Source organism: Salmo trutta, chromosome 27 (genome assembly GCF_901001165.1).
Source record: "Salmo trutta chromosome 27, fSalTru1.1, whole genome shotgun sequence".
Taxonomy (NCBI): domain Eukaryota; kingdom Metazoa; phylum Chordata; class Actinopteri; order Salmoniformes; family Salmonidae; genus Salmo; species Salmo trutta.
The window spans coordinates 35,683,324-35,710,372 of record NC_042983.1 but is presented as its reverse complement, the minus strand read 5'-3'; the positions used below and the strand labels follow the sequence as shown (position 1 = coordinate 35,710,372).

The 27,049-nt window shown below is 44.8% G+C and overlaps 1 protein-coding gene across 2 annotated transcripts in view; it reads left to right on the top strand.

Annotated features, from left to right (window-relative positions):
* The window catches only part of LOC115164959 (SH2B adapter protein 3), a 66,126-nt gene extending 39,584 nt beyond the window's left edge, over positions 1-26,542 (top strand). For both annotated transcript variants that reach the window (XM_029717921.1, XM_029717922.1), the window contains exons 3-8: positions 4,314-4,415; positions 10,068-10,162; positions 15,618-15,709; positions 16,027-16,241; positions 16,408-16,579; positions 25,729-26,542. In XM_029717921.1, the coding sequence (XP_029573781.1) occupies positions 4,314-4,415; positions 10,068-10,162; positions 15,618-15,709; positions 16,027-16,241; positions 16,408-16,579; positions 25,729-26,048 (996 nt within the window). In that variant the 3' untranslated portion in view covers positions 26,049-26,542. The remainder of the gene's footprint in view (positions 1-4,313; positions 4,416-10,067; positions 10,163-15,617; positions 15,710-16,026; positions 16,242-16,407; positions 16,580-25,728) is intronic.
* The last annotated feature ends 507 nt before the right edge of the window (positions 26,543-27,049 follow it).

The window sequence follows — 27,049 nt, the reverse complement described above, 5'->3', positions numbered from 1 at the left end:
GTCATTCTTTATGTGAGTAAAGTCATGCAGTCGACAGGTCATTCTTTATGTGAGTAAAGTCATGCAGTCGACAGGTCATTCTTTATGTGAGTAAAGTCATGCAGTCTACAGGTCATTCTTTATGTGAGTAAAGTCATGCAGTCGACAGGTCATTCTTTATGTGAGTAAAGTCATGCAGTAGACAGGTCATTCTTTATGTGAGTAAAGTCATGCAGTCTACAGGTCATTCTTTATGTGAGTAAAGTCATGCAGTAGACAGGTCATTCTTTATGTGAGTAAAGTCATGCAGTCGACAGGTCATTCTTTATGTGAGTAAAGTCATGCAGTAGACAGGTCATTCTTTATGTGAGTAAAGTCATGCAGTAGACAGGTCATTCTTTATGTGAGTAAAGTCATGCAGTAGACAGGTCATTCTTTATGTGAGTAAAGTCATGCAGTAGACAGGTCATTCTTTATGTGAGTAAAGTCATGCAGTCTACAGGTCATTCTTTATGTGAGTAAAGTCATGCAGTCGACAGGTCATTCTTTATGCGAGTAAAGTCATGCAGTCGACAGGTCATTCTTTATGTGAGTAAAGTCATGCAGTCTACAGGTCATTCTTTATGTGAGTAAAGTCATGCAGTAGACAGGTCATTCTTTATGTGAGTAAAGTCATGCAGTCGACAGGTCATTCTTTATGTGAGTAAAGTCATGCAGTCTACAGGTCATTCTTTATGTGAGTAAAGTCATGCAGTCGACAGGTCATTCTTTATGTGAGTAAAGTCATGCAGTCGACAGGTCATTCTTTATGTGAGTAAAGTCATGCAGTCGACAGGTCATTCTTTATGTGAGTAAAGTCATGCAGTAGACAGGTCATTCTTTATGTGAGTAAAGTCATGCAGTAGACAGGTCATTCTTTATGTGAGTAAAGTCATGCAGTAGACAGGTCATTCTTTATGTGAGTAAAGTCATGCAGTCGACAGGTCATTCTTTATGTGAGTAAAGTCATGCAGTCGACAGGTCATTCTTTATGTGAGTAAAGTCATGCAGTCTACAGGTCATTCTTTATGTGAGTAAAGTCATGCAGTCTACAGGTCATTCTTTATGTGAGTAAAGTCATGCAGTCGACAGGTCATTCTTTATGTGAGTAAAGTCATGCAGTCTACAGGTCATTCTTTATGTGAGTAAAGTCATGCAGTCGACAGGTCATTCTTTATGTGAGTAAAGTCATGCAGTCTACAGGTCATTCTTTATGCGAGTAAAGTCATGCAGTCTACAGGTCATTCTTTATGTGAGTAAAGTCATGCAGTCGACAGGTCATTCTTTATGTGAGTAAAGTCATGCAGTCTACAGGTCATTCTTTATGTGAGTAAAGTCATGCAGTCGACAGGTCATTCTTTATGTGAGTAAAGTCATGCAGTCGACAGGTCATTCTTTATGTGAGTAAAGTCATGCAGTCGACAGGTCATTCTTTATGTGAGTAAAGTCATGCAGTCTACAGGTCATTCTTTATGTGAGTAAAGTCATGCAGTCGACAGGTCATTCTTTATGTGAGTAAAGTCATGCAGTCTACAGGTCATTCTTTATGTGAGTAAAGTCATGCAGTCTACAGGTCATTCTTTATGTGAGTAAAGTCATGCAGTCTACAGGTCATTCTTTATGTGAGTAAAGTCATGCAGTCGACAGGTCATTCTTTATGTGAGTAAAGTCATGCAGTCGACAGGTCATTCTTTATGTGAGTAAAGTCATGCAGTCGACAGGTCATTCTTTATGTGAGTAAAGTCATGCAGTAGACAGGTCATTCTTTATGTGAGTAAAGTCATGCAGTAGACAGGTCATTCTTTATGTGAGTAAAGTCATGCAGTAGACAGGTCATTCTTTATGTGAGTAAAGTCATGCAGTCGACAGGTCATTCTTTATGTGAGTAAAGTCATGCAGTCGACAGGTCATTCTTTATGTGAGTAAAGTCATGCAGTAGACAGGTCATTCTTTATGTGAGTAAAGTCATGCAGTCTACAGGTCATTCTTTATGTGAGTAAAGTCATGCAGTCGACAGGTCATTCTTTATGTGAGTAAAGTCATGCAGTAGACAGGTCATTCTTTATGTGAGTAAAGTCATGCAGTAGACAGGTCATTCTTTATGTGAGTAAAGTCATGCAGTCTACAGGTCATTCGGAAAGTATTCACACCCCTTGACTTTTCCCACATTTTGTTACGTTACAGCCTTATTCTAAATTGATTAAATCATTTTTTCCCTCATCAATCTACACACAATACCCCATAATGACAAAGCAAAAACAGTTTTTTTATTTAAAAAAAAAATGTAAATCACATTTACATAATTATTCAGACTCTTTACTCAGTACTTTGTTGAAGCACCTTTGGCAGTGATTACAGCCTCGAGTCTTCTTGGGTATGACGCTACAAGCTTGGCACACCTGTATTTGGGGAGTTTCTCCCATTCTTCTCTGCAGATCCTCTCAAGCTCTGTCAGGTTGGATGGGGAGCGTCGCTGCACAACTATTTTCAGGTCTCTCCAGAGATGTTTGATCAGGTTCAGGTCCGGGCTCTGGCTGGGTGGTGAAGTGCACGATATGAGCTTGATGCTCCTTTCCAATAAATATCCAGGGTCTTATTCTGGTGACATGTTTATCAATGATTGACTGCAGTTACAAGTAAAAATATTCTCGCTGTTATCCATATTAATCTCAAGCCTACCCACAGTGTATCTGCCAACTGTTGGCTGGAACGCATGTGCCAAGACCAGAGGAGGCACATTTGCTTTGCTTTTTAATGCAGCAGTTAGTTTTGTCACAATCGGTAGAGTCAGAAATGCGATGGAAACACGTTTTTATTCGCTACATGAAAACGAAAACGCACTGATTTTTTTTATTTTTTATCTGCAACAAGTCAGTTTGGTGAAAACACCACTGGTGGGAAAATGCACATTTTCTTTATGAAGATTTTAGGATATTTGCATGAAAATCTGTCACCAATTGGATGGAAATCTAGCTACTGAGTCAAATACTCATCTCTCCCTAAAGTTGTTGGGATGAACAATGGCTCCATGTGATTCATTCATACTAAGACGCATGAGGACAGGAAACGAGGGGGAAAGGAATCTCCTTTTGATGTGCCCAACCTGTCTGGGAGAAGCATGGGTTGTGTTCCTAATGGCACACTATTCCCTAAGTAGTGCACTCCTTTTCAGCAGGGCCCATAGGCCTCTGGTCTAAAGTAGTGCACTAAATAGGTAATTGGGTGTAATTTAGGACGCACCCATGGGCATTTCATCCGCTCACACACTGTGTCACAGGGTCACACTCATCCGCCTCAGCCCTCTGGAATCCACCCGTTTTTTCTCTCCCCCGCTCTCTTTTGTCCCCCGCTGTCCTTTCTCCCCCATCTTATACTGTCTCGCTCATTTCCTTTCCGTCAGCCAGCATGTGGAACAGCTCACACATGACACACAACAGCAGAGCTATCATCAGCATACGACAAGCACTTTCCTTCTGCCCATTTTCTCCTGAAAGAACAGTGAGGAGATTAATTTTCAAAGGTGACCTTTGCCCTGTCATCCCATGGGGCTGTTGATGACTGGCCTCCCCTCCTCCCTCTGAGCTGGGCTGGAGACTGTGAGTGTGTTCCCTGAGGAGCAGTCTTCCTCTCTTGGTCTCTCCATTCTGAACTGGGCCTGGAGGGAAGGAGCCTTGGCGCTCAGCCCAGAGAGTTCCACTGAGGGATACTCCAGGGGAAGAGCCAAGTTGGATTTTCAACAGCAAAGACTCGTACACACAGGAACACGTACTTAAGACACTCTGACACTGAGAAAGACCCACACACACACACACACAGCCTGCATGTCCCAGTGGTTGTGCATTTCCCACTCGTTCCTCCACCATCTGGATCCCCTCTCCATCTAGTTGTGGAGTTCTTGTCGGAGAGCGCTGTAGAGCGAAAGGAAAACAACATCAAAACTGCAATAGATCAAATGAATGCAACCTGATATGTCTACTCCCCCAAAAAAACAACACAAACTAACCCTCCTCACCACAAACACTCAGTCAAATGTTCAAGTAAAGCAGAAGCAAACTCTATCTTGAAATGTCTCTTAATGTGCCACAAACACACTAGTATGACGTGGTTTTTTGAAGGGAGTTGCGTCGAAGTGGATGTGGTGAGTTACCGGAACAGTGGTGTTTGAGGTGGTGTGTTACTGGAATGAGGTGGTGTGTTACTGGAACAGAGTGGTGTTTGAGGGGTCTAGGACACGACATGCTGTAACAATGTCTGCTTGATCTCTGACCCTGTCTCTCTCTGTGTGTGTCCTCCAGGGCTCCAGTCCTAAACTCACAGCACGTTGCTCAGACATCCTGGAGATCCGCCGCTGCAACTGTCTGGAGATGCCTGACAACACAAACACGTTTGTTCTAAAGGTGAGGAAGAGGAGAGACTCTCACCTGTTGTTGGAGATCTAGCTTCATGCCTCATTTCTTGTCCTTTTCTCAACATCGCCTATTCTCTCTCACACACACACACACACACACACACACACACACACACACACACACACACACACACACACACACACACACACACACACACACACACACAGCCGAGCCAGTCTGTTCTCTGTCCAAAAGCACTCCTGTGGATTTATAGTGAGCATTGAGCTTCCACATGAATTGCGCACACACACACACACACACACACGTAGTAATATGGCGCCGACAGATATGGCAGCTCTGCTTCTAGCTCCTAAGCAACTTTGCAGTATTTTTCTAACATTATTAGGCCTGAATTTTTTTTGGTGTGTTATTACATACAGCCGGAAATAAGAGCGGCGGTAACTCACCAGCGTTACGACCAGGAATACGATTTTACCAAATTGGATCCTTTGTTCATACCCCCAGGGCAATTTAACTTATTCCAGAGGCTGCTCCAAAACACCACCGACGGAGAAGAGGTATTCAGAGTGGACTTCTAGTTCGACTCAGGAGGCATGCACACCATCCACCGCTTTAGAGTATATTACTCGCTAATGTTCAGTCTCTGGATAATAAAGTAGACAAGCTCAGGGCAAGGATCTCCTTCCAGAGAGACATCAGGGATTGTAACATACTCTGTTTCACGGAAACAAGTCCCTCTAGAGATGATATACTGTCCCCGTCCATACAGCCAGCTGGGTTCTCAGTACATCGCGCAGACAGGAATTATGAACTCTCCGAAGAGAGAAAGGCGGGGGTGTAGGTTTCATGATGTTTCTATGTTATGATAATCACAAGTCCTTTTGTTCACCTGACCTAGAATACCTCACAATCAAATGCCGACCGTATTACCTCACAAGAGAATTCTCTTCAGTTATCGTCACAGCCGTGTATATTCCCCCTAAAGCCGATACCACGACAGCCCTCAGAATTACACTGAACTTTATACAAACTGGTAACCACATATTCTGAGGCCGCATTTATTGTAGCTGTGGATTTGAACAAAGCAAATATGAGGAAACCGCTACCAAAGTTCGACCAACCCATTGACTGTAGCACTCGCTCTGGAAAAACATTGGACCACTGCTACTCAACTTTTCGAAAATGCCTACAAGGCCCTCCCCCGCCCTCCCTTCGGCAAATCTGAGCACAATTCTATTTTGTTCCTCCCTTCCCATAGGCAGAAACTCTAACAGGAAGTACCCGTGCTAAGGTCTATTCAATGCTGGTCTGACCAATCGGAATCCATGCTTCAAGATTGTTTTGATCATGCGGCCTGGGATATGTTTCGGGTAGCCTCTGAGAATAAAATAAATACACGGATATGGTGACTGAGTTCATCAGGAACTCTATAGGCGATGTTGTACTCACTGTCTATTAAAACCTACCCAAATCAGAAACTGTGGATAGATGGCAGAGTTCGCGCAAAACTGAAAGTGTGAACCACCGCATTTAACCGTGGCAAGGTGACTGAGAATCTGGCCGAATTCAAACAGTGTAGTTATTCCCTCCATAAGGCAATCAAACAAGCAAAACATCAGTACAGAGACATGGTGGAGTTGCAATTCAACGGCTCAGACACGAGACGTATAGTGAGGGGAAAAAAGTATTTGATCCCCTGCTGATTTTGTTCGTTTGCCCACTGACAAAGAAATGATCAGTCTATAATTTTAATGGTAGGTTTATTTGAACAGTGAGAGACAGAATAACAACAGAAACGCATGTCAAAAATTTTATAAATTGATTTGCATTTTAATGAGGGAAGTAAGTATTTGACCCCCTCTCAATCAGAAAGATTTCTGGCTCCCAGGTGTCTTTTATACAGGTAATGAGCTGAGATTAGGAGCACACTCTTAATGGCAGTGCTCCTAATCTCAGTTTGTTACCTGTATAAAAGACACATGTCCACAGAAGCAATCAATCAATCAGATTCCAAACTCTCCACCATTGCCAAGACCAAAGAGCTCTCTAAGGATGTCAGGGACAAGATTGTAGACCTACACAAGGCTGGAATGGGCTACAAGACCATCGCCAAGCAGCTTGGTGAGAAGGTGACAACAGTTGGTGCGATTATTCGCAAATGGAAGAAACACAAAAGAACTGTCAATCTCCCTCGGCCTGGGGCTCCATGCCACCTCGTGGAGTTGGAATGATCATGAGAACGGTGAGGAATCAGCCCAGAACTACACGGGAGGATCTTGTCAATGATCTCAAGGCAGCTGGGACCATAGTCACCAAGAAAACAATTGGTAACACACTACGCCGTGAAGGACTGAAATCCTGCAGCGCCCGCAAGGTCCCCCTGCTCAAGAAAGCACATATACATGCCCGTCTGAAGTTTGCCCATGAACATCTGAATGATTCAGAGGACAACTGAGTGAAAGTGTTGTGGTCAGATGGGACCAAAATGGAGCTCTTTGGCATCAACTCAACTCGCCGTGTTTGGAGGAGGAGGAATGCTGCCTATGACCCCAAGAACACCATCCCCACTGTCAAACATGGAGGTGGAAACATTATGCTTTGGGGGTGTTTTTTTGCTAAGGGGACAGGACAACTTCACCGCATCAAAGGGACGATGGACGGGACCATGTACCGTCAAATCTTGGGTGAGAACCTCCTACCCACAGCCAGGGCATTGAAAATGGGTCGTGGATGGGTATTCCAGCATGACAATGACCCAAAACACACGGCCAAGGCAACAAAGGAGTGGCTCAAGAAGAAGCACATTAAGGTCCTGGAGTGGCCTAGCCAGTCTCCAGACCTTAATCCCATAGAAAATCTGTGGAGGGAGCTGAAGGTTCGAGTTGCCAAACGTCAGCCTCAAAACCTTAATGACTTGGAGAAGATCTGCAAAGAGGAGTGGGACAAAATCCCTCCTGAGATGTGTGCAAACCTGGTGGCCAACTACAAGAAACGTCTGACCTCTGTGATTGCCAAAAAGGGTTTTGCCACCAAGTACTAAGTCATGTTTTGCAGAGGGGTCAAATACTTATTTCCTTCATTAAAATGCAAATCAATTTATAACATTTTTGACATGCGGTTTTCTGGATTTTTTTGTTGTTATTCTGTCTCTCACTGTTCAAATAAACCTACCATTAAAATTATAGACTGATCATTTCTTTGTCAGTGGGCAAATGTACAAAATCAGCAGGGGATCAAATACTCTTTTCCTTCACTGTATATGGCAGGGTCTACAGACACGGACTACAAAGGGAAAAGCAGCCACGTCGCGGACACCGACGTCTTGCTTCCGGACAAGCTAAACACCTTCTCCCGCTTTGAGGATAACACAGTGCCACCGAAGCTGTCTGCTACCAAGGACTGTGGGCTCTCGTTCTCCATGGCCGTGAGTAAGACATTTTAAGCGTGTTAACCCTCGCAAGGCTGCCGGCCCAGGCGGCAATTCCTTGCCGCGCCCTCAGACCAGCTGGCTGGAGTGCTTACGGACATATTCAATCTCTCCCTATCCCAGTCTGCTGTCCCAACTTGCTTCAAGATGTCCACCATTGTTCCTGTACTCAAGAAAGCAAAGGTAACTGAACTAAATGACTATCGCCTCGTAGCACTCACTATTGTCATCATGAAGTTCTTTGAGAGGCTAGTTAAGGATCATATCACCTCTACCTTACCTGATCCTAGACCCACTCAAATTTGCTTACGGCCGCAATAGATCCACAGACGATGCTGTTGCACTGCACACTGCCCACTGCCCTATCCCATCTGGACAAGAGGAATACCTATGTAAGAATGCTGTTCATTGACTATAGCTCAGCATTCAACACCATAGTACCCTCCAAGCTCATCATTAACCTCGGGGCCCTGGGTCTGAACCCCGCCCTGTGCAACTGGGTCCTGGACTTCCTGACGGGCCGCCCCCAGGTGGTGAAGGTAGGAAACACCTTGACTTCGCTGATCCTCAACACAGGGGCCCCACAAGAGTGCGTGCTCAGCCCCCTCCTGTACTCCCTCGCCTCCAACTCAATTGTCAAGTTTGTAGACGACACAACAGTAGTAGGCCTGATAACCAACAATGACAAGACAACCTACAGGGAGGAGGTGAAGGCCCTTGGAGAGTGGTGCCAGGAAAATAACCTCTCACTCAAAATCAACAAAACAAAGGAGCTGATCGTGGACTTCAGGAAACAGCAGAGGGAGCACGCCCCTATCCACATCGACGGGACTGCAGAGTAGAAGGTGAAACGCTTCAAGTTCCTCGGCGTACACATCACTGATGATCTGAAATGGTCCACCCACACACAGTGTGGTGAAGAAGGCGCAACAGCGCCTCTTCAACCTCAGGAGGCTGAAGAAATTTGGCTTGGCCCCTAAAACCCTCACAAACTTTTACAGATGCACAATTGAGAGCATCCTGTCAGGCTGTATCACCACCTGGTACGGCAACTGTACGGCAACTGCACCGCCTGCAACCACAGGGCTTTCCAGAGGATGGTGTGGTCTGCCCAACGCATCACTGGTGGCAAACTACCTGCCCTCCAGGACACCTACAGGACATGATGCAACCCTGCACCTTAGAGGCTGCTGCCCTATATACATAGACTTGGAATCACTGGCCACTTTAATGTTTACATACTGCTTTACTCATCTCATATGTATATACTGTATTCTATTCTACTGTATTTTAGTCAATACCACTGACATTGCTTAATCTAATATTTATATATTTCTTAATTCCATTATTTTACTTTTAGACGTGTGTGTATTGTGAATTGTTAGATACTACTGCACTGTTGGAGCTAGAAACACAAGCATTTCGCTACACCCGCAATAACATTTTCTAAATATGTATATGTGACCGATAAAATTTGATTTGATTTGACACACACACACCCTCTGCCAAACTTGCCTTAGTTTCTTCCTATTCCAGTTCTTGTGTCTGTGCCGCGTCTGCGTGTGTGTGTTGTGTGTGCGTGCATGCGTCACGTCTGTGCGTGCGTCACGTCTGTGCGTGCGTCACGTCTGTGCGTGCGTGCGTCACGTCTGTGCGTGCGTGCGTCACGTCTGTGCGTGCGTGTGTCACGTCTGTGCGTGCGTCACGTGCGTGCGTCACGTCTGTGCGTGCGTCACGTGCGTGCGTCACGTCTGCGTGCGTCACGTCTGTGCGTGCGTCACGTCTGTGCGTGCGTCACGTCTGTGCGTGCGTGCGTCACGTCTGTGCGTGCGTGCGTCACGTCTGTGCGTGCGTGCGTCACGTCTGTGCGTGCGTCACGTCTGCGCGTGCGTGCGAGCGTCACGTCTGCGTGCGTCACGTCTGCGCGTGCGTGCGAGCGTCACGTCTGCGTGCGTGCGTCACGTCTGTCACGTGTGTGTGTGTCTCACGTGTGCACGCGTGTCACGTGTGCACGAGCACGCATCAAGTGTGTGCATCATGTGCGTGCGCCACGTCTTTGCGTGCGTCACGTCTGTGCGTCACGTCTGTGCGTGCGTGTGTGTGTCACGTCTGTGCGTGCGTGTGTCACGTCTGTGTGGGGGGTGTGTGTCATGTGCGTGCGTTTGTGTGACATGTCTGTGTGCGCATGTCACGTCTTTCTGTGTGTCTGTGTGTGTGCATCTCCTTAACCAGCAGTCTTGTCTCCTCCCCAGGTTAATCACTATCCAGGTAGTCTCATATTTGAGACCGACAATGACCAACAGGTCAGCTCCTGGACAACAGAAATTAAAGAATGGATAAACAACAGGTGAGAGACGTGCCACATCAAACCTAAATGTTACCACTATTTATCATGCTACTCTTCTCCCTGTCTACTGTCAGCCTTTTTCTTCATCTAGCTTTGTGTTGTGTGTGTGTGCGTGCGTGGCTGCGGAGCTGTGTCAGGTGCAGCCCTGTGAAAGAGGAAGCGTGGGGGAGGTGTGAGTCTCAGTGGGGGAATTTTCAGGACCTTTCTGCAGATGTCTGGATTCTCCATCTCACTTCCCGTTCTGAGGCCAACACGGTTTCAGCTCTGCAGCACCCATGTCCCAAGGGTTCTCTCTCGAGCACACACACACATACACACACATTTTAGTCTCATGCATTTCTCTCCTGCAGTACTGACATCTAGTAGTTAGCATACTGCTATTAGGATTCCACATTTGTCTTCAAAATGGATATCCCGTATTAAATGACTGAAGTGTGCAGGGAATGATGAGCTATTGGAGACCCATGGCTTGATTATATGATTGTGCATATTCATAAGTTTGTGCATGTGTGCAGCTATTTTTCATGTGTGTTTGAGATACAGTGCCTTCGGAAAGTATTCAGACCCCTTGACTTTTTCCAGTCTTTGATTAAATCGTTTTTTCCCCCTCATCAATCTACACACAATACCCCACAATGACAAAGTTAAAACATTTTTTTTTTTAATGTTTGATAATTAATACAAAATAAATACTTTTACGTAAGTATTCAGACCCTTTACTCATTACTTTGTTGAATCACCTTTGGCAGCGATTACAGCCTGGAGTCTTCTACAGTATGACGCTACAAGCTTGGCACACCTGTATTTGAGGAGTTTCTCCCATTCTTCTCTGCAGATCCTCTCAAGCTCTGTCAGGTTGGATGAAGAGCGTTGCTGCACAGCTATTTTCAGGTCTCTCCAGAGATGTATAAGTCTGGGCACTGGCTGGGCCACTCAAGGACATTCAGAGACTTGTCCCGAAGCCCCTCCTGCATTGTCTTGGCTGTGTGCTTAGGGTCATTGTCCTGTTGGAAGGTGAACCTTCACCCCAGTCTGAGGTCCTGAGGGCTCTGGAGCAGGTTTTCATCAAGGATCTCTCTGTACTTTGCTCTTTTCAACTTTGCCTCGATCCTGACTAGTCTCCCAGTCCCTGCCGCTGAAAAACATCCCCACACCATGATGCTGACACAACCATGCTTCACCGTAGGGATGGTGCCAGGTTTCCTCCAGACGTTCAATCTTGGTTCCATCAGACCAGAGAATCTCGTTTCTCATGGTCTGAGAGTTCTTTATGTGCCTTTTGGCAAACTCCAAGCGGGCTGTTATGTGACTTTTACTGAGGAGTGGCTTCCGTCTGGCCACTCTACCATAAAGGCCTGATTTGGTGGAGTGCTGCAGAGATGGTTGTCCTGGAAGGTTCTCCCATCTCCACAGAGGAACTCTGGAGCTCTGTCAGAGTTCTAGGTCACCTTCCTGACCATGGCCCTTCTCCCTCGATTTCTCAGCTTGGCCAGGCTGCCAGCTCTAGGAAGAGTCTTGGTGGTTCCAAACTTCTTCCATTTAAGAATGATGGAGGCCACTGTGTTCTTGGGGACTTTCAATGCTGCAGAAATGTTTTGGTACCCTTCCCCAGATCTGTGCCTTGACACAATCCTGTCTCTGAGCTCTATGGAAAATTCCTTCGACCTCATGGCTTGGTTTTTGCTCTGAAATGCAGTCAACTGTGGGACCTTGTATAGACAGGTGTTTGTGCCTTTCCAAATCATGTCCAATCAATTTAATTTACCGCAGGTGGACAATCAAGCTGTAGAAACATCTCAAGGATGATCAATGGAAACAGGATGCACCTGAGCTCAATTACGAGTCTCATAGCAAAGGGTCTGAATACTTTGTAAATATTTGTTTTTGGTTTTTAATAAATTTGCAAAGTATTAAAAAATATTATGGTGTATTGTGTGTAGATTGATGAGGAAACGGTTTTACTTTATCCATTTTAGAATAAGGCTGTAACGTAACAACATGTGGAAAACGTCAAGGGGTCTGAATACTTTCCAAATGCAATGTATAAAGAATCATAGAAAGTCTAAACCCCCTTGGATTTCTTCACATTTTGTTTCATAAGGGGATAAAAATGGATTTCATTTTTTTTTTTGGTCAACAATCTACACAAAATACTCTGTCAAAGTGGGCAAAAAATTCTAACATCTTCTAAAGATTATTGAAAAATTATACCTGAGATAAGTATTCACCCCGCTGAGTCAATGCACGTTAGAAAGTCCTTTGGCAGTGACTATAGCTGTGAATCTTCTTTGGTAATTCTCATAAGATCTTTGCACACCTGTATTGTGCAATATTTGCCTATTTTATTTTCAATATACTTCTAGCTCTGTCAAGGTGTTGGGGATCATGGCTAGATAGCGATTTTCAGGTATTGTATTAGATTCTCAAGCAGATTTAAGTCAAAACTGTAACTTGGTTGCTCAGGAACATTCACTGTCTCCTTGGTAAGCAACTTCTGTGTATATTTGTCTTTGTCTTTTAGGTTAGTCCTGCTGAAAGGTGAATTCCTCTCCGTGTCTGGTGTAAAGCAGGTTCTCCTTTAGGATTTTGCCTTTGCTGTATTTTTTTCCAGTATTGCTTTGTTGCATACAAGATGCATGTTTTTGAATAGTTTTTATTCTGTATATTTGTATTATTTTCACTCTGTCATTTAGGTCATTATTGTGGAGTCACAACAATGTTGTTGCTCCATCCTCAGTTTCCCCCCAACACAGCCATTTGAGCTGTTTTAAAATCACCAATGGCCTCATGGTAACATCCCTGAGCAGTTTCCTTCCTGTCCTGCAGCTCAGTTCAGATGGACGACTGCATCTTTGATGTGTCTGGGTGGTTTAATACATCATCCACTGCATCATTATTAAGTTGACCATGCTTAAAGACATATTCAATGTCTGATTTGTTATTGTTACCCATCTACCAATCACTGCCCTTCTTTTTGAGGCCTTCGAAAGCTCCCTGGTGTTTGTAGTTGAATCTGTGCTTGAAATTCAGTGCTTGACTAATGGGACCTTACAGATGTTATATGTATGGGGGACAGAGGAAGGTGTAAAATTCAGTAGTTGACTAATGGGACCTTACAGATGTTATATGTATGGGGGACAGAGGAAGGGGTAAAATTCAGTTCTTGACTAATGGGACCTTACAGATGTTATACGTATGGGGACAGAGGAAGGGGTAAAATTCAGTTCTTGACTAATGGGACCTTACAGATGTTATATGTATAGGCTACACTGAACAAAAATATAAATGCAACATGTCGCATGTTTCATAAGCTGAAATAAAAGATCCCAGAAAAGCTTATTTCTTTCAAATTTTGTGCACAAATTTGTTTACATCCCTGTTAGTGAGCATTTCTCCTTTTTCAAGTTAATCCATCCACCTGAAAGGTGTGCCATATCAAGAAGTTGATTAAACAGCATGATCATTACACAGGTGCACCTTGTGCTGGGGGACAATAAAGGGCCACTCTAAAATGTGCAGTTTTGTCACAACAGATGTCTCAAGTTTTGACTGCAGGAATGTGAAGCAGAGCTGTTGGCAGAGAATTTGTTTATTTCTCTACAATAAGCCTTCTCCAACGTTGTTTTAAAGAATTTGGCAGTATGTCCAACAGGCCTCGCAACCGCAGACCACGTGTAACCACACCAGCCCACGACCACCACATCCGGCTGCTTCATCTGCAGGATTGTCTGAGACCAGCCACCCGGACTGTGGGTTTGCACAACTGAAGAATTTCTGCACAAACTGTCAAAACCCATCTCAGGGATGCTCGTTGTCCTCACCAGGGTCTTGACCTGACTGCAGATAGGCGTCGTAACTGACTTAAGTGGGCAAATGCTCAACTTCGATGGCATCTGACACGCTGGAGAAATGTGCTCTTCGGACGAATCCCGGTTTCAACTGTACCGGGCAGGTGGCAGACAGCGTGTATAGCGTCATTTTGGGCAAGCGGTTTACTAATGTCAACGTTGTGAACAAAATACCCCATGGTGGGGTTATGGTATGGGAAGGCATATGCTACTGACAACGAACACAATTGAACTTTATCAATGGCAATTTGAAAACTGAGATACCGTGACAAGATCCTTTTGACAGATTTTCCTTTTTAAATTGTTGCATGTTGCGTTTTTATATTTTTGTTCGGGGTTTGTGTGTGTATATACACCAGGCAGGATGGGGTAATGGACTCATGCTGCTTATGCCAAATCCTGACTGCCATCAGCATGACGCAACAGGATCCAGGATTCATCGGACCAGGCGATGTTTTTCCACTCCTCAGTTGTCAAGTGCTGGTGATCGCGTCCCCACTGGAGCAGCGGCATCTTGATTTTTTCAGATAGGAGTGGAACCCGGTTTGGTCGTCTGTGCATTCTGAGATGCAGTTCTGCACATCGCTGTTATGTCTGTCTGTGGCCCGCCTGTTAACTAGCATGATGCTTGCCATTCTCTTTAGGCCTCTCATCAACGAGCTGTTTTCACCCACTGTACTGCTGCTGACTGGATGCTGTTTGTTTGTCGCACCGTTCTCGGTAAACCCTAGACACTGTCGTGCGTGAAAATCCCAGGAGGATGGTCGTTTCTGAGATACTAGAACCGGCGCGCCTGGCACCAACGATCATACCACGCTCAGAGTCACTGAGGTGGCTCGTTTTGTCCATTCTAACGTTGAATGGAACAGTAACTGGATGCCAGTTTACTTGCATTTTTGTGAATGGGTGGTGTACCTAATAAACTGGCCACTGAGAGGACTGAATATGTATGAGAAGTAAAAACTCCGTCTCTCTTTCTGTCTGTGTCTCTTTCTGTCTCTCACCCGCTAACTCGCACTCACAGAGAGAGGAGAAGGCTCGTCTTCCTGTTATTCAGAGTTCTCAGAACTGTAGTCAGCATTTAAGCAGGATTTGATCTGTCTTCCTTCTCAACCTGGCTACCAAAGTGTGTGTGTGTGTGTGCATGCATGCGTGTGTGGTGTTGCTTGGGGTGCGGGATTCATGTACAATAACATGTGGCGTTCTCAAGACTTAACAAGACGCTTCCTGACCGAGCCCCGATGCTTTTGTGTGCCTCCATCCTGCTGCTTCCTGTAGACTCGATGGCCCCCAGCCCTCCCTCTTCCTTTCGTTCTCTTACTTTCTCCCCTAGTGTGAACAACCCTCCAAAGCTCCCCTCTGTGGTTCACACAATTTAAATAATAATCAATTTGTGTATTATTGTAATATTATACTAGTGTGATCTAAATTATTTATTTGTTTTATTTGACTTCCTTGTGAATAATGCTGAATTGTTAAAAGAGCAGTCACACAGAGGCTGGAGTTGACAAATCAAGTCAGTCGATGGCAGTGTCATTCCCAGGAGGCTAACGTTTCAGCCCACTGTGAATTGGCTGCTGCTAACTAAAGGCATTGTTTGTCAACAGGTCTGGAAGCGGGGATTTGGAACGCCTAACCTACCCTATGGACAATGCTGCGACGGCCAACCGGAGAGGGAGCTCCGAGTCAGGGAGTCAGGGTGGGTGTCAGGGACAGGAAAGGGCGGACCTTCTTTCCCATGCGTGTCGTTTCACAACAAGGAAGTGTGTGAATATCTCAGGATTCTATTGTAACTTGATGTTTGAAATGATGCAGTAGTAGTCGTTTAGAATCAGAGCATGGTGCTTGTACCAGTTTGAGGAGTTGGGTGTGTGTGTGTGTGTGTGTGTGATTCCTGCATGGGCTGCATGTATGTCTAATGAACATAGCGGTAATGAGCTAATTGTGGATCAAAATGTTTGCTAAATGATGTTATTACATTCTATTCTTACGCCTTGCTTGTCGTGCCCCCACTAGGCTCTGCGACCTTTGCCCTCTCGGAGCAGGTGTACCATAAGACGGACCACTTCCTGTGTTTGTACCCCTGGTTCCACGGCCCCATCTCGCGGGTCAAGGCGGCCCACCTGGTCCAGAACTCGGGCCTGGAGGGCCACGGAGTCTTCCTGGTGAGGCAGAGTGAGACCCGCCGCGGAGACTATGTCCTCACCTTCAACTACCAGGGCAAGGCCAAGGTGATGCAGACACACACACACACACGATCTAGAAGAATACCTTTTTCGTTTTTGATTTGATCTCCTCTATAAAGATGTCTGAATAGAAGCACCATCATCTTGGTCCCATGTAGTGATCCTTGTAAAACTGAAAGAAGACTTATTCTCTTGCTCTCTCCCTCTGCAGCACCTGCGTCTGTCTCTAACAGAGTGTGGTCAGTGTAGGGTGCAGCATCTGCGCTTCCCCTCCGTCATGGACATGCTCAGTCACTTCCGCCTCTACCCCATACCTCTGGAGTGTGTCGCCGCCTGCGACGTCACCCTCACCAGCTTTGTGGTGGCCAATTCTACCGCACAAGGTGAGTCTAAGTTACTGACCTCCACCACACACAGACACACACACACACACACACGCACGTGTGTGTATATATATTTATGTATTTTTGACAGGAGGTGTAGGCTTTTTTGTTTGTTGCCCAATTTAGATGCACTATACAGTTGAAGTCGGAAGTTTACATACACTTAGGTTGGAGTCATTAAAACTCGTTTTTCAACCACTCCACAAATTTCTTGTGAAAAAACTATACTTATAGGATTATAGACGGTTAGGACATCTACTTTGTGCATGACAAGTCATTTTTCCAACAATTGTTTACAGACAGATTATTTCACTTATAATTCACTATCACAATTCCAGTGGGTCAGAAGTTTACATACACTAAGTTGACTGTGCTTTTAAACAGCTTGGGAAATTCCAGAAAATTATGTCATGGCTTTAGAAGCTTCTGATAGGCTAATTTACATCAATTGGAGATGTACCTGTGGATGTATTTCAAGGCCTACCTTCAAACTCAGTGCCTCTTTGCTTGACATCATGGGAAAATCAAAAGAAATCAGCCAAAAAAAATGTAGACCTCCACAAGTCTGGTTCATCCTTGGGAGCAATTTCCAAACGCCTGGAGGTACCACGTTCATCTGTACAAACAATAGTACGCAAGTGTCTTGACGTTGGCCTGTGGGTAAGGTTTATGACCCCCCCATAAATACCTTTCTCCCTTCCCCTTTCTTACTGACCCTACTGAAGGACTGCTGTCCTGTTAAATATAGAGAGTCTGGGAACATCAAACAAATGGGGAAAGGAACCATATTTTGGTAATAAAACCAGTTGGAAATATGCTTTGGAACGTAATGAGTATGGATGTCAGTTCAGTTGTCATCTGAGACATTATGACTGATGACAGGACGACATAAACTGTACCTGGGAAAGTATCCACCCTCTAGTTATCAGAGTCACATGGAATTGTTATGCAATTGAAATGTTTGATATTGAAATTGTTTGTTAGGAGATTAAATGTCATTTTAGCTTCCAAATGAGAGATTTGGGTTTGAATAAGGAAAGTGCCCTGCTTGATCAGTGGCCCACCCCTGTGAAGAGGGGTTATAAACGATGAAACACATCCTTCCCCCCTCTCCACTATATAAGCCTTTGACGAAAAGATAACCACGTTGTTCCAGTACGTGAGGTCTGCAGCCTCTACGTTAGAAGGACACACATGTCAAGTACAGAACTAAGCCAACCTCGGCGTGAGCTTTGGTGGCGAATGGTATGAACTTTGAGCTTATTCACTACAGAAGTGATACTTCCTAGCCGTTGAGTTAGCAGCGGCCGCTGTAGACGTGGGCTATGAAAGGACGGACGACGGATCCAGTCTAACAGACGGACGAAGATACCACCACGTATCCAATTTACCACCAGAGACATTCTTCCGAGGACAGGAAGATCTGTTGGCCAGCATCTACGACCAATCTACCGAAGCGCAGCTCAGAGTAAATATTTATTGCATTTTCCTTTTCCAAATGGGCGGTAATTTAGAATGCATAAGATAATGTATTTACGATAGCATAGCTGCTGTTTCTTTGTTCCTAAATCTTCCCGCTCTTTCATTCAAGCCCAACCCCCTTTCCTTTGTGTAACCAGCCATGATACAGGTTCCGTCCACCAGGACGTTTTCTGTATGACATCATATGTATTCGGTGTATTTGTAATTCTGTGTGATAAGTTTAGGTATTTAGTAAATAAATAATTAAACCCAATTTTGTATTGCTGATTCAACTTGTTAGCCAGGGTTCGTGAAGATAGCCAAGAATTTACAACTTTCATTATGAGACTGAAAATAAGAAGGGTTAATATTGACTGCTATCGATGTAAAATATTACTAAGTATTTTAAGAGTTTATTCGGAAGATAACGGCTCTATAAACGTTCTTCCGTGGTGCCCCGACTTTCTAGTTAATTACATTTACATGATTAGCTTAATCAGGTAATATTAATTACAGAGAAAGAATTTTATAGGTTAGCATGTCATATCACTTAATCCGGCATAGCCAAAGACACGACACAAGTATAAACACCATGGGACCACGCAGCTGTCATACCGCTCAGGAAGGAGATGCGTTCTGTCTCCTAGAGATGAACGTACTTTGGTGCGAAAAGTGCAAATCAATCCCAGAACAACAGCAAAGGACCTTGTGAAGATGCTGGAGAAATCCGGTACAAAAGTATCGATATCCACAGTAAAACGAGTCCTATATCGACATAACCTGAAAGGCCGCTCAGCAAGGAAGAAACCACTGCTCCAAAACCGCCATAAAAAAGCCAGACTACGGTTTGCAACTGCACATAGGGACAAAGATAGTACTTTTTGGAGAAATGTCCTCTGATGAAACAAAAATAGAACTATTTGGCCATAATGTCCATCATTATGTTTGGAGGAAAAGGGGGGAGGCTCGCAAGCCGAAGAGCACCATCCCAACCGTGCAGCACGGGGGTTGCAGCATCATGTTGTGGGGGTGCTTTGCTGCAGGAGGGACTGGTGCACTTCACAAAATAAATGGCATCATGAGGTAGGAAAATGATATGGATATATTGAAGCAACATCTCAAGACATCAATCAGTCAGGAAGTTAAAGCTTGGTCGTAAATGGGTCTTCCAAATGGACAATGACCCCAAGCATACTTCCAAAGTTGTGGCAAAATGGCTTAAGGACAACAAAGTCAATGTATTGGTGGCCATCACAAAGCCCTGACCTGAATCCTACAGAAAATGTGTGGGCAGAACTGAAAAAGTGTGTGCGAGCGAGGAGGCCAACAAACCTGACTCAGTTACACCAGCTCTGTCAGGAGGAATGGGCCAAAATTCACCCAACTTATTGTGGAAGGCTACCCGAAACGTTTGACCCAAGTTACACTCAATTAGTATTTGGTAGAATTGTTTATGTAAACTTCTGACCCACTGGGAATGTGATGAAAGAAATAAAAGCTAAAATAAATCATTCTCTCTACTATTATTCTGACATTTTACATTCTTAAAATAAAGTGGTGATCCTAACTGACCTGACAGGGAATTTTTACTAGGATTAAATGTCAGGAATTGTGAAAACTGAGTTTTATTGTATTTGCCTAAGGTGTATGTAAACTTCCGACTTCAACTGTATGTGTGTGTATATAAACTCAGCAAAAAAGAAACGTCCTCTCACTGTCAACTGCGTTTATTTTCAGCAAACTTAACGTGTGAATATTTGTATGAACATAAGATTCAACAATTGAGACATAAACTGAACAAGTTCCACAGAAATGTGACTAACAGAAATAGAATGTGTCCCTGAACAAAGGAGGGGGTCAGAATCAAAAGTAACAGTCAGTATCTGGTGTGGCCACTATTCCACAAATTCACCTGCAAGTTCTCTGACATTTCTGGGGGGAATGGCCCTAGCCCTCACCCTCCGATCCAACAGGTCCCAGATGTGTTCAATGGGGTTGAGATCCAGGCTCTTCTCTGGCCATGGCAGAACACTGACATTCCTGTCTTGCAGGAAATCACGCACAGAACGAGCAGTATGGCTGGTGGTATTGTCATGCTGGAAGGTCATATCAGGATGAGCCTGCAGGAAGTGTACCACATGAGGGAGGAGGATGTCTTCCCTGTAACGCACAGCATTGAGATTGCCTGCAATGACAACAAGCTCAGTCCGATGACGCTGTGACACACCGCCCCAGACCATGACTCCACCTCCAAATCGATCCCGCTCCAGAGTACAGGCCTCGGTGTAACGCTCATTCCTTCGACAATAAACGCGAATCCGACCATCACCCCTGGTGAGACAAAGCCGCGATTCGTCAGTGAAGAGCACTTTTTTGCCAGTCCTGTCTGGTCCAGCGACGGTGGGTTTATGCCCATAGGCGACGTTGTTGCCGGTGATGTCTGGTGAGGACCTGCCTTACAACAGGCCTACAAGCCCTCAGTCCAGCCTCTCTCAGCCTATTGCAGACAGTCTGAGCACTGATGGAGGGATTGTGCGTTCCTGGTGTAACTCGGGCAGTTGTTGCCATCGGGAAACAGTGTTTAAACCCTTTACAATGAAGATCTGTGGATTTTTACGAATTATCTTTGAAAGACAGGATCCTGAAAAAGGGACGTTTATTTTTTTGCTGTTTGTGTGTGTGTGTGTGTGTGTGTACACACACACAGTGCATTCGGAAAGTATTCAGACCCCTTGATTTTTTACACATTGTTACGTTACAGCCTTATTTTAAAATGGATTACATTTTTTCAGCAATCTACACACAATAACCCATTTTACAAATTTCTTAAAAATAAACAACTGAAATGTTAGTTGCATAAGTATTCAGACCCTTTACTCACTACTTTGTTGAAGCACCTTTGGCAGCGATTACAGCCTCGAGTCTTCTTGGGTATGACACTACAAGTTAATAAAGGTGAAGTGAAATAAAATAAAATGTAAAAAAGTTTGGCACACCTGTATTTCGGGAGTTGCTCCCATTCTTCTCTGTAGATCCTCTCAAGCTCTGTCAGTTTGGATGGGGAGCATCACTGCACAGCTATTTTCAGGTTTCTCCAGAGATTGATCAGGTTCAAGTCTGGGCTCTGGCTGGGCCACTCAAGGACATTCAGTGATTTGTTCTGAAGCCACCCCTGCATTGTCTTGGCTGTGTGCTTAGGGTCGTTGTCCTGTTGGAAAGTGAACCTTCGCCCCAGTCTGAGCGCTCTGGAGCAGGTTTTCATCAAGGATCTTCCCCAGTCCCTGCCACTGAAAAACATCCCCACACCATCATGCTCCACCGTAGGGATAGTGCCAGGTTTCCTCTGGTTGGCATTCAGACCAAAGAGTTCAATCTTGGTTTCATCAGACCAGAGAATCTTGTTTCTCATGGTCTGAGAGTCCTTTAGGTGCCTTATTAGGTGCTGTTATTTGCCTTTTTACTGAGGAGTGGCTTCCGTCTGGCCACTACCATAAAGGCCTGATTGGTGGAGTGCTGCAGACATGGTTGTCCGTCTGGTAGGTTCTTCCATCTCCACAGAGGAACTCTGGAGCTCTGTCAGAGTGACCATCGGGTTCTTGGTCACCTCCCTGACCATGGCCCTTCTCCCCTGATTGCTCAGTTTGGCCGGGCGGCCAGCTCTAGCAAGAGTCTTGGTGGTTCCAAACGTCTTCCATTTAAGAATGATGGAGGCCACTGTGTTCTTGGGGACCTTCAATGCTGCAGAATTTTTTTGGTACCCTTCCCCAGATCTGTGCCTCGACACAATCCTGTCTCGGATCTCAACGGACAAGTCCTTCGACCTCATGGCTTGCTTTTTGCTCAGAAATGCACTGTCAACTGTGGGACCTTTTCTAGACAGGTGTGTGCCTTACCAAATCATGTCCAATCAATTTAATTTACCACAGGTGGACTCCAATCAAGTTGTAGAAACATCAAGGATGATCAATGGAAACAGGATACACCTGAGATCAATTGAGTCTTATAGCAAAGGGTCTGAATACTTATGTGAATCAGGTATTCTGTTTTTTATTTTCAACAAATTTGCACCAAAAAAAACCTGTGTTCGCTTTGTCATTAGATTGATAAAAATATATATATATATTCTTATCTATTTTAGAATAAGGCTGTAATGTAACTAAATGTGGAAAAAGGGGTGTGAATAGTTTCCCGAATGCACTGTACATATAACAGAAAGGAAACCTATTTCATGAAGCTACCGACTAACAGTTCTTGGTGGAGCCCATCAGGTGGAGCCATCTTGGTGGAGCCCACATAGTCCATCTGTAAATAGCCCATCCAACTACCTCATCCCCATACTGTTGTTTTTTGTTTTTTTGCTCCTTTGCACCCCAGTACCTCTACTTGCACGTTCATCTTCTGCACATATATCACTCCAGTGTTTAATTGCTAAATTGTCATTATTTTGCCACTATGGCCTATTTATTGCCTTACCTCCCTTATCTTACCTCATTTGCACACACTGTAAATATACTTTTTTTTCTCTCTATGTTATTGACTGTATGTTTGTTTATCCCATGTGTAACTCTGTTGTTTGTTGCACTGCTTTGCTTTATCTTGGCCAGGTCGCAGTTGTAAATGAAAACTTGTTCTCAACCAGCCTACCTGGTTAAATAAAGGTGAAATAAAAATTGTGCAGACTGCTTCCAGAGGCAGTTTGGAACTCAGTAGTGAGTGTTGCAACCGAGGACAGACTATTTTTACGGGCTTCAGCACTCGGTGGTCCCATTTTGTGAGCTTGTGTGGCCTACCACTTAGTGGCTGAGCCGTTGTTGCTCCTAGACGTTTCCACTTCACAATAACAGCACTTACAGTTGACTGGGGCAGCTCTAGCAGGGCAGAAATGTGAGGAACTGACTTGTTGGGAAGGTGGCATCCTAAGTTGAAAGTTTATGGCGATTGCATGGCTGTGTGCTTGATTCTATACACCTGTCAGCAACGGTGTGGCTGAAATAGCCAAATCCACTAATTTGAAGGGGTGTCCACATACTTTCGTGTATATACAGTTGAAGTCGGAAGTTTACATACACCTTAGGCAAATACAATAAAACTCAGTTTTTCACAATTCCTCACATTTAATCCTAGTAAAAATTCCCTGTCTTAGGTCAGTTAGGATCACCACTTTATTTTAAGAATGTAAAATGTCAAAATAATAGTGGAGTGATTTATTTCAGCTTTTATTTCTTTCATCAGATTCCCAGTGGGTCAGAAGTTTACATACACTCAATTAGTATTTGGTAGCATTGCCTTTAAGTTGTTTAACTTGGGTCAAACGTTTCTGGTAGCCTTCCACAAGCTTCCTACAATAAGTTGGGTGAACTTTGGCCCATTCCTCCTGGCAGAGCTGGTGTAACTGTCAGGTTTGGAGGCCTCCTTGCTCGCACACGCTTTTTCAGTTCTGCCCACAGATTTTCTATAGGATTGAGGTCAGGGCTTTGTGATGGCCACTCCAATACCTTGACTTTGTTGTCCTTAAGCCATTTTGCCACAACTTTGGTAGTATGCTTGGGGTCATTGTCCATTTGGAAGATCCATTTGCGACCAAGCTTTAACTTCCTGACTGATGTCTTGAGATGTTGCTTCAATATATCCACATCATTTTCCTACCTCCATGATGCCATCTATTTTGTGAAGTGCACCAGTCCCTCCTGCAGCAAAGCACCCGCACAACATGATGCTGCCACCCCCGTGCTTCACGGTTGGGATGGTGTTCTTCAGCTTGCAAGCCTCCCCCTTTTTCCTCCAAACATAACGATGGTCATTATGGCCAAACAGTTCTATTTTTGTTTCATCAGACCCGAGGACATTTCTCCAAAAGTACCATCTTTGTCCCTATGTGCAGTTGCAAACCGTAGTCTAGCTTTTTTATGGCGGTTTTGGAGCAGTGGCTTCTTCCTTGCTGAGCGGCCTTTCAGGTTATGTCGATATAGAACTCGTTTTACTGTGGATATCAATACTTTTGTACCTGATTTCTCCAGCATCTTCACAAGGTCCTTTGCTGTTGTTCTGGGATTGATTTGCACTTTTCGCACCAAAGTACGTTCATCTCTAGGAGACAGAACGCATCTCCTTCCTGAGCAGTATGATGGCTGCGTGGTCCCATGGTGTTTATACTTGCGTACTATTGTTTGTACAGATGAATGTGGTACCTTCAGGCGTTTGGAAATTGCTCCCAAGATGAACCAGACTTGTGGAGGTCTACAATTTTTTTTCTGAGGTCTTGGCTGATTTCTTTTGATTTTCCCATGATGTCAAGCAGAGAGGCACTAGGTTTGAAGGTAGGCCTTGAAATACATCCACAGGTACATCTCCAATTGATGTCAATTAGCCTATCAGAAGCTTCTAAAGCCATGACATAATTTTCTGGAATTTTCCAAGCTGTTTAAAAGCACAGTCAACTTAGTGAATGTAAACTTCTGACCCACTAGAATTGTGATACAGTGAATTATAAGTGAAATAATCTGTCTGTAAACAATTGTTGGAAAAATGACTTGTGTCATGCACAAAGTAGATGTCCTAACCGACTATAGTCCTATAAGTATAGTTTGTTAACAAGAAACATGTGGAGTGGTTGAAAAACGAGTTTTAATGACTCCGACCTAAGTGTATGTAAACTTCAACTGTATAGTGCATCTAAATTGGGCAACAACCAAAAAAGCCTGCACCCTCTGTCAAAAAATTGTTCAGTTGTCATTGACTGTAGTCTACAGTATTTTCTATATTAGCGGTTTAGGGTCTGGTGCAGACCTCAGATTTTGACTTGATCACATGTAGTCAGGCGGTTGCGGACAGGTTAATAGTCATTGCGGGTGGGTAAACAAACAGTTGACCTGTGTGTGTGAGACAGTGCATGTCTGCAAAGCTGCGGAGAATCAGAGCAGGTGGTCAGACCAGTGTTCCGCAGTCTGATGGCTTGTAGATAGAAACCGGCATCAGACCTCATGCTCCAATACTGTCTGCCAGAAGATCAGGGAGAGAAAAGATCGTAGCTGGGGTGGGTCCTTGATGATGTTGCGGGCCTTTCTCAGTCACCGTTTCAAGTAATGTCTTAGAGGGGTGGGAGCACGGTCCCAATGATGTACTGGGCCGTCTTCACCCTCTGGAGGGCCTTGCAGGACACTCTCGATGGTGCAGCGGTAGTATTTGGAGAGGACCTGCGGTAGAATGCCAAATTTCTTCAGCCGCCTTAGGAAGTAGAGACGCTGTTGTGCCCTCTTGACAAGAGTGGTGTTTTTTTAGTCCATGTCAAGGCCTCGGGGCATGTTTCCTCCTCTGCTTTCTGAAGTCAACAATCAACTCATTTGTTTTGCTGACGTTGAGGGAGAAGTTGTCTTGGCACCACACTGCCATTTCACTTACCTCCTCCCTATAGACTGACTTATTGTTGTCGGTTATCAGGCCTACAACTGTGGTGTCGTCATGGAAACCTAATGATGGAGTTGGTGTCGTGTTAACACTTTACATAAAGATATTAACATTCGGCACAAACTTATTTTAAAAATATACATTTTACTTTAGATGCTATTAATACCGCTACAACTGTGGGAATATACAGTATATGGGACTCAGCACAAAAAGGATGTTCCAAGTCAGTCTTGGTTTCTGTCAGCATAAATACTGGAATGTATCTGTGATCCCTCTGTCTTCAGGTCAGAGTTCATCCGCTGTCCTGGTTCCTTTCTCCCTTCACCGCTGGAGCTCCGAACCCAGCCTAGCCCACTGCAGCCCCAGCCTGCTCCCCTCTCCAGACCCCCTGCCCCAGCCCAGGCTCCCTCTCCTACGCCCTGCGCCCTTCCCAGACCTTTCCACCTCGGGTCCCCTGCGTCGGAGCGAGTCTGTGGGCCGCAGACCTCTGCTGCGTCACCCCAACCCCCACCCACCCCTCCTCACTCAACGGGACTCCGACTACGAACTGGAGCCAGACAGAGGCCGCAAGCGGGCCATTGACAACCAGTACATGTTCCTCTAACTGGTGGACTCCCGGTCACAGTCGAACCAGGGGTGGCTCTGAGACTCCAAACGAGCGAAGGACAGACTCATGAGTGAACGTGTATGCCACAGTGGAGGTCTGTCTCGTGGGGTGGGTGTCAGAGGTCCGACCCGAGTGTCCATTGTGAATGTATTTTTAGGAAAGTGTCTAATCTTGTTATGATTGTCATTCTCTGAAGCGGCTGTCGTGGTCCTTCTAAGGGACGTTGCTACATGGGAGTGAGTGGCGCTGGTGTGGAAGGTCTTCCCTCAGTCCCTCCCTTCTATAGGGGTCTGTTCACTCCCTCCACACATACACACTCCATTTTAAAGTGTATTCTAATGTTCTTTGATACCCTGTGTATTAGTGTATCTCAAATGCACACAATGTGTACTTTTAAACACTGTGTATTTTAGTATGCAGACTATTTTTGTAGGAATATATGAAGGTGTTGAAAAATAAATAAATAATAAATAATAAAAGCTTAACTGTGATGAGCTTAGGGCTGTTACAGTGACCGTATTACTGCCACACCAGCGGTCACTTAGGGCTGTTACGGTGACCGTATTACTGCCACACCAGCGGTCACTTAGGGCTGTTACGGTGACCGTATTACTGCCACACCAGCGGTCACTTAGGGCTGTTACGGTGACCGTATTACTGCCACACCAGCGGTCACTTAGGGCTGTTACGGTGACTGTATTACTGCCACACCAGCGGTCACTTAGGGCTGTTACGGTGACCGTATTACTGCCACACCAGCGGCCACTTAGGGCTGTTACGGTGACCGTATTACTGCCACACCAGCGGTCACTTAGGGCTGTTACGGTGACCGTATTACTGCCACACCAGCTGTCACCAGTCATGACTGCAGTCAAATTCCATGTGACTAGCCTTCTTCAAAACTGAGCTCTGATGCTGCTGATGGTCATTAGTAGCCTACCAAACGTGCTAACTGCCAGTCGCTAGTGGCCTGGTACTCAGCACTCTATTGTCCCTCT